This window comes from Perissodus microlepis, chromosome 17 (genome assembly GCF_051167445.1).
Source record: "Perissodus microlepis isolate ML-2025 ecotype Zambia chromosome 17, ASM5116744v1, whole genome shotgun sequence".
Lineage (NCBI taxonomy): Eukaryota > Metazoa > Chordata > Actinopteri > Cichliformes > Cichlidae > Perissodus > Perissodus microlepis.
The window spans coordinates 6,108,751-6,116,711 of record NC_140477.1 but is presented as its reverse complement, the minus strand read 5'-3'; the positions used below and the strand labels follow the sequence as shown (position 1 = coordinate 6,116,711).

General features: G+C 41.6%; 2 protein-coding genes across 2 annotated transcripts; both read right to left on the bottom strand.

The window, feature by feature from the left end:
* Window positions 1–2,053: 2,053 nt before the first annotated feature.
* cdkn1ba (cyclin dependent kinase inhibitor 1Ba) lies at window positions 2,054–5,532 on the bottom strand. Its single transcript, XM_084910429.1, has 3 exons — window positions 4,105–5,532; window positions 3,616–3,787; window positions 2,054–3,444 (listed from the first exon to the last, which is right to left on the bottom strand). Exons 1-2 carry the CDS (start codon window positions 4,505–4,507, stop codon window positions 3,645–3,647), a joined length of 546 nt encoding a protein of 181 aa, XP_084766555.1. The 5' UTR covers window positions 4,508–5,532; the 3' UTR covers window positions 2,054–3,444; window positions 3,616–3,644.
* Window positions 5,533–5,977: 445 nt separating this feature from the next.
* cdpf1 (cysteine rich DPF motif domain containing 1) lies at window positions 5,978–7,552 on the bottom strand. Its single transcript, XM_084910430.1, has 3 exons — window positions 7,378–7,552; window positions 7,000–7,111; window positions 5,978–6,585 (listed from the first exon to the last, which is right to left on the bottom strand). Exons 1-3 carry the CDS (start codon window positions 7,491–7,493, stop codon window positions 6,457–6,459), a joined length of 357 nt encoding a protein of 118 aa, XP_084766556.1. The 5' UTR covers window positions 7,494–7,552; the 3' UTR covers window positions 5,978–6,456.
* Window positions 7,553–7,961: the final 409 nt, after the last annotated feature.

The following is a 7,961-nucleotide window of genomic DNA, read 5'->3' as shown; positions in this document are numbered from 1 at the left end:
ACCTTTCTAAAAAGCAGAGGTTTTGGCTTTGTGGTGGTTTGGAGCATTCAGGTGTGTGTTAATACAATGCCACAGTCTTCCCAGCAAATACACCCTCGGGTCAGACCATGCTCAGACAAATTCCTGAACAGTAAAGAGCTAGATCTCAGACTCTGCACACCTCAGTAAGCATGTTAAATGTTAAAGGTCACGACAGCACTATTAGAAAAAAGACTTCTCTCTAAAGACTTCTTTCTACTTTTCTCTTCTCTCTAAAAAGAACATGGCAGGTTTGCACAGTTGCATCTGAGCAAACCACAAGTCTTCTGGAACAATGTCCTTTAGACAGAGGAGACCAAAGTGGAGATGTTTGGCCATCATGCACAGCATCACTTTGTGAAAAACACAAACACAGCTTGTCAGCACAAACACTTCATACCAACTGTCAAGCACGGTGGGGATTTTGGCTTATTTTGCAGCCACAGGACATGATAACCTTGCAGTCACTGAACTGACCATGAACTCCACTGTATTACCAGTGTGAGTATTCTAGAGTCAAATGTGAGGCCATATGTCTAAAGCTAAAGCTTGGCTGAAACTGCATCATGCAACAGGACAATGATTCTAAGCACAGCAGGAATTCTACTACAGAATGGCTGAAAAAGAAAGAAAAATCAAGGTGTCCCAGTCAAAGCCAAGACCTCAAACCTGATTCAAATACTGTGGCAGGATCTTAAGAAAGATGTGCATAAACGAATACCCACAAACCTCAGTGAACTGAAGCAAAGCGGGACAGAAATCCTCCACTGATAGACTGATAAAGTCGTGCAGAAAGCAATGACTTAAAGTTATTGTGGCTAAAGTTGGTTCTACAAGCTGCTGAATCAGGGGGCTTATTTAATGTTTCACACAATCCTGTGAAAACTTCCCTTTTTTAACATGACTGTAGTTTGGGTTTAAACGGGTGAAAAATAAGTTCGTAAGCAGCACAAAACCTACTTTCAGGAAACGGAAAAGGCTGTTCTTTAAAGTGAGCGATTATGGCAGAAGTATTAAGAGCTTATTAAACAGTTAATATTTAATATCCACATAAAGTACACCGAACCAGAGGAAACACAATTGAAAACTTCCCCTGAATGGATAAATGTCAGATTAATGCTGATGCAATTTATTATTGTAGTGCAAATTGACACTTATGGTTAAAAGCATGTGAATTTTTTTTTTTTTTTATAATTCTGTAAAAGTTAACAGAAGGGGCATGAGCTAGCTCAAAATGACTGCAGACACTCACAGCCAGTATATCATAGGGAAAGCTGTCTCGCTCACTCACTCTGTTTGACTCCTAGACACTGGTATCAACGGGAAAGAGTCAGCCAATGAAACTAATTGGGTGGTTTGTGTCTTATGAAAGGAATAGCCTGTTCTGTCCAAAGCTCCCTCCCACAGCTATCTGACTGGCTGGCTCCTAAGTGGTCTGCTTTTCTTCTCTCTGCTGTGATTGGAGACAGGGAAGGGCAATAACTTAAAAAAAAAAAAAAGTTTTTTTCTCTCTCTCTCCCTCTTTTCCTCAGGACATACCCTTGTTGTTTTCAACTTTAGAGGCAGAGCTTAGCTGAAAAAGCTCGAGCACAGTCGCAGTCTGCACTCTGCTGCGGCATAAGGGATTTAGTCCTGCAGCATACAAGATATATAAGATTACTGAGCAGTAGCTTCATAGGAAGCAGAGTTCATTTTGCACATTATTTAATAGTAAAGTGTCTTAAAAAAGTGTGACAAATACTTCTTCACTGAGTGATTTGACTGTTTCTTATTGTGTAGCTAGAGCTGCTTTGTCATTCCACATGCTGAAAGGAACAATTATTCTCCAATGTGGTAATACCCCAGGTCTTTGCCTAAGACTTGATAATTACTATGATCAGTCTTGTAGTTTACATGGGCGGATCACTAAACTTAGGGCGTTTGTGAAAGGTGGAGCGGCTTTTTTTTTCTAGTATACAAGCGATGCTCTTTTAATTAATCAAGCTGCATTTTAAAGAAAATAGGGGGGAAAAAAACACAAGCACAGGGTATAAAATCAATTATTAGGCTCAGTTTTGCTATTTTATTTATTTATCTTAAAAACAATAATGAAAATATATATTTACAAAAAAATGCAAAAAATTATGCTTTGGGAAGCTATACATACATCCACGGAAAAAAAAAGATAGAAAAAGGAAAAAAAAAAAAAAGCTCAACATAAATAAGTTAGTATAATTTTTCAGTGTTTTTCAAAGAAAAAAAAGAAAAGAAAGACAGAAAAAAAATGAGGCACACAGGTACACTTCAAAGTTTTACACCGAGTGAGGTGGTGTCACTTTGTTTTTCTGCCCTCACTTAAAATGAGAAATGAATAGTGCAATTGCATGTTCCACATGAATTCCACACCACAAAGACAAATCTTTGATTCACATATTTGCATAAAAGAAAAAGGCCCAGTGATTTTTTTTTTTAAACATAGTTTATCTATGTTGACCTGGACAACATGCATTACTTACTAAGGGGAAGGATATGTGGCCTAAAAGTAAATAGAATATGAACTTACCTAATTTCAAAATAAAAGCTAAATCTTAGGATTATTAGCAAATACTGTTAAAAAAAATTTGGTTGGATATTGCTCAGCAGTTTAGCCATCCTCCCCTCCCACCCCTCACCCAGAGAATTTCTTTTTTTAAAAAAGGTACAAACTTTGGGCCTCCCCCATCCTTAAAAAAATATTATAATAAAATAATGACATAAAACTGGGAAACAGGGAGACATGATCTGTGTGTAAACTTTATCTGTCATGGCTATTCCCAGTTAGATGGACCTTCAACTTACAGTGTGGCCATCTGGACCTTCAAAATAAAGATATTTAACACTGGGAGAATAAAGCCATAGAAAAAGTGAAGACATTTTGTTTCCACATAACCCTGACTTTTAAAAAAAAAAATAAAAAATCTGCATTTATTTATTTTTCTTTTTTTACTTATATCAATTACCTGAATAATGATTTTTTTTTAAAAAATGACCACTATAACAAAATAATATTTCTCTGTTGGAAATTGCACTGCAACTTCCCATGTCAAATTCACACACTTACACTTAAAACACAATTAACAAAAAAGTATGAAAAGCATAATATGCTTTTTTATGTGCTACATCTGAAACATAGGTAGTAGATACAAAACAAATGAGCAAAAATCAATTTGCACAATGCTACATTGTCTGCTGCTTCTGAGGCAAATTAATTAATATGAGTGCCAAAACTTGATAGTGTACATGTTCAGTGCTTGTGCAGCCTCTCCCTCCTCTCTTCTGCAGGAAAAGGTTGCTTTAAAAAAAATAAAATAAAAATAATAATAATTTAAAAAAAAAATCTCTCCCCTCTGTCAGATGATGAGAAAAAAGCTACAGTATTCCATCAGCAACAGGTCTCTCCTCTCTGCTCTGTGGGACATAAAGAGGAAACGAGGCTGTTGAATGGTACAACGGAAAAAGGCAGTTATTCACGCGCACACACAATAAAGGGTTGACCAGTCATACTCAGAAACACTGTGTTTACATGACATGATGCATAAATAGCATGCTGGGTTATTTGTGCAGACACTGACTCCTAACCTGGCGCTGTTTGCCCGCTGAAGCACCGCTCAGACCTCGAGTCTGCCGGGTCTCTCCTCCGCGGCTCTTATCGTCTGACTTCCTGCACCGCCCGACTTGTCATCGTTGTCGTCGTCGTCGCCACCATCGCTACTACGCGACCTTTTAGTCATACACTCAGTGGAGCAAGAGTCTGTAGTGAAGTGGGGGGGGGGGGAGCACACGCAGAAAAAGTTATCAGGATGTTGTCGCGTGGAGTACATTTTTAAAAGCCACCAGACGCATTTGTGCGATCAGCTGCCCGAGAAGGAAACTGTGTGGATCAGTAATATGGCGTGTTTATGGTTCTCAGAGAACTTCCCGCACAGTTTCACCTTCAGTAACAACTCAAAATAAGACGGTCATCGACCGATGGCAGCCTGTGGTTGAACCACACACACACACACAACTGCTGCACCTCCGAGACGCCCAAATAAAACCAATCAAAACTAAAAAGATGACAGCTCTCACCTGCATCTTTTGCACTCCTTTTCCTCGAACCGTTTTTGCCTGGTTGGAGACCCGACGGCCTGTCACCGCCGTCGTTATCCAGCCGGTTGCTGTCTCCGGGAGAGCCTCTCGGTCTGCTGTGAGGCTGCCTGCTATAAAATTCCGGTGCGTCGTCGTCTTGCACCCAGTCGTAACTGCGCGGAGCGAGCGGCCTGCCTTCCACCAGATCGAAATCGTAAGTCTCCCTGAAACGCTGCACCTCCTCTCGCTCCGAATTCTCCGCATCCCTGCGGATCTCCTCTGGGTTCGGTCTACCGAAAAGATTTCTGCGAACCGAAGGTCTGACGTTGTCCTGCTGCCGAGCATCCACCCTCTCCACCGGGCTCGCGTTAGAAAGGCGAACATCTGACATTTTGTTGCACATATGACGACGAAAAACAACACACGCGTGCTTCAAATCGCTGCTTCCAAAATAGTATTCCTTTCAAACGGACAGTCACGGGAATGATGCATGCATGCTCCGCGCGTATCATCCAAAAAAAAAAAAAAAAAAAAAAAAATACAGAGGTGGGGGGAAAAGCGTCTCCGAAGGCGCACGGGAGGCTGGCTGGGTGGGTGTGTGGAGGAAGAAGAGGGGGATTTAACACAGCCACTCCTGTCAACTCCGTAGTAAGGCAGATGAAAACACATCAAGTCATAAGAGCCAACATGGCGTTAGAGGCAGCTCCGAGTGTAGAAGAAAAGTTGACATCAAGGACTATTTAAACAGAGAAGGCGATTCATTGGTCTGAACCAAGAACCGCCCAGAAACTCTTACACAGAGCTGAGCTGGAATAACTGTGCACATGAATATGGCCTAATTACTGCGTTTCGTTACACACGGGAGTCAGGAGACAGGGAAGGAAGGGTGTAGTTACAAATTGAAGGTGTTGTTTTATCTCTCTCATTAGCACGATCGCTAAAAATAAAAGAGAGAGCGCGCAGCGGGGTGAAGATCAGACCTCACGGGGGACCTCACGTGTTAACACCTGACACAGGGATTACCGGACAGTAAGAGCGCTCCGAGTACGGGACCGCGGCGGCAATCGGTCAGCAAACGATTGTGCGAGTGCTGACAGATACTGCTGCATGATTTGATTTGGCGTCACGTAAGCAGATTGGACACGCTTAATGCGATCACTGTAGCTCTGTTCAGTTACAGCTCCAAGGTCACTGAAGGACACCTGGGGCTCCAATGCGAGAAAAGTGCAAGAAAAAGGGGGGCGAAAAAAAGAAACGAGGCACCCACTCACCCTCCAGTGACATCAGCGAAGGGCTTCGTCATCGTTGGCTCGGTGCCTATCGCTGTCAGACTTTGCCACTGGTGCCACAGGGCTGGTTTGTGTGCTTCACTGGCTGTAATTGCTCGTGTGCGTGCTCAGAATTTAAACAGAAAATAGAAACCGCTTTAAAAAAAAAATCACTTTCAGTTCCACAGCAATCCCCCCCCTAAGAGTTCTCATTTTGTATTTGTTAAAAAAAAGTCATTATTTAACTAGTGATCATCAACTTTATTGGCATTCTGTGGGCTTTGTAGGAATCCTGTAATAATCAAAGGGAAACTTAAGCTCAGTGTCATCTGCATTCCTCGCAAGCATATGCCAGTAAAAGAAAAAACCCTCAGGGGCCTGCCTGCAAGGCCATGCTGCTTCAATTAGCCCTTGAGAAGCCTCTGAACATGTAGGGATAAACACAGCGCGTGTGTGCGTTATATCGATGTTATTGCTGTTTAATCCATAATGTGTTTATGCTGCTGTAAACTGTGCGTGGTGCTGTAGGGAACGATCCTTGAAGTGAACGCTGGACTCAGGACAGGTAAACTGGAATAATAAGTGAAAAAGTCAGACAGCCGATGCAAAAGGCGATGTTTTTATTTTAATGGTGCTTCACAGACACTGCTCAAGTTTATGCAGATGGAAGCAGAGATGCGGATTCAATGCTGTGTATGCTTCAAGTACAAAAATAAAATAAAATAAAATGGAAGTAAATGCTTAACGCAACAGCTAAATGTAACTAATGGGGGATGATGCAACTGTGCCACATTCTGCCACTAAAACAAACAGTTACACGGTAGCTATACTTGTTTGTGGAGTTGCACGTGTATATAGTTCACATTGTTTCCCAGAATAGTTGCCGAACTGGCCTCCACAAGCAACCGGCTGGGAAGGCCCATCAACCTAATAAGATGTCACCCTTATCGATCTCTTTTAAGATAAATAAATAACATCCAGCAGGAAAGTCGATCAGTCTGATTCACAGTGTAAACCACTGTTTTCCTGGTTGGTCCAGCGTGGTCACCTTTACACACACGTGTTGTGGACTCCTTTCCCGATCTCATGACACTGCAGCCTTTGCACTCTGCTTCTTCTTAGCCAGCTCGACCTGAATTTGACGGGGAAACTGGTCCAAGTGCTTGTTCACACACGGCACGCAGAACCTCTTGGTGTAGAAAAGGCTGCAGTCCTAACAAAGTGAGAAGGAAACAGAAATGACAAAAGTTCAGCATTTGGCTCTCCATGTTTACATAAGTAAAGTCCAAAGGGTAGTGGGTGCCACTACTCTTTGGACTTTATTTATTTTCACCATCCACTTGTAAGATTGAATATTGATTGCAAGAGATTTAGAACCATGAAGCCCACTCAGCATTTCAGCCACATGATCGGAGAGTCATCTGAGCAAAATATCAAAACCACAGACATGCATCTGCAAGTGGAAAATTATGACAAAAGCACAGGGTTTAAAATCCAAAAAGGACATTCGGCCCACAGCTGAGGACAGTCCTCCTGGTTGAGTTTGTCTGCAGCTTAGCAACACGGTTTAATATGGGTGAGATTAAATGATAGGAAAATATTCTGACGATATGATGAGACATCTTACCGATCCAACACAGATACAAGTGCCACAAAGGCTGCAAATGGACCCCAAAACTAGAAACTTCTCCCTGTCCGGACTGAAGGGGTCCTTGGTGATAAAACACTCCTCAAGCAGCCTGACGAACGACAGACAACAACACACATGCTTAACTCTGGCCCATCTTTAATTCATGAAGGGCACATGTACATAGTTCAAGCCTTATTCTGCTCCAAGTGCAGTCTAGTCACCGCTGGGCACTTTATTTCTCTCCGTGTCCAACGTAGCATGCGGTTAGTTACATAGCGGCTAACAACATTAGCGTTAGCCTTGCTAACACCAGAGCTCTAAAAATGGCACGGGTTGTTGTTTTTTTTGTTTGTTTTTTGCTTCATTTTCACTTACACGATAGCTCTGGTGTTAGGCGGTTTCTGTCCGTAGTAAGTAAAGGGGCTAGTTAAACTGCACAACTGGCACGTAAATGTTTTTTGAGGGTTATCACTAGCAGCCTTTTCCTCCATCGCTCACAGCAGAAAGTCAGTTCCTGGTTTTCTCTTCCAGTCCGTCAGTGTTGTTTCGTGAAGCTTTACCGCCACCGACTGGACTGGAGCGGTAAGACAACCAAATGTATTACAATATGATGGCGTTGTAAAGCGATAATTATGTGGTTACAACGATTATAACAGCGTCACTTGTATTTTAATAATGTCATAGAGAGAGCTGTAAAATATGTGACTTTGAATACTGTACTGTTAAGCAGTTTAATTTACAAAACAATAATATTTGAATGACTAATTGATAGCATGAATAGCAAAAAGTACTTTTCCTACAGTCAAAATGTAAGTCCAGTAGGTAAAAGATTTTTATTTTATTTATGTATTTTTTATTTTTATTTCTAGCCAATGAAATAATAATTGAATCATAATTTATTTCAGACAAATGAAATGTGAAAGCTTGTTTTCACCACTGAAAGGGGGAAAATGGCAGGA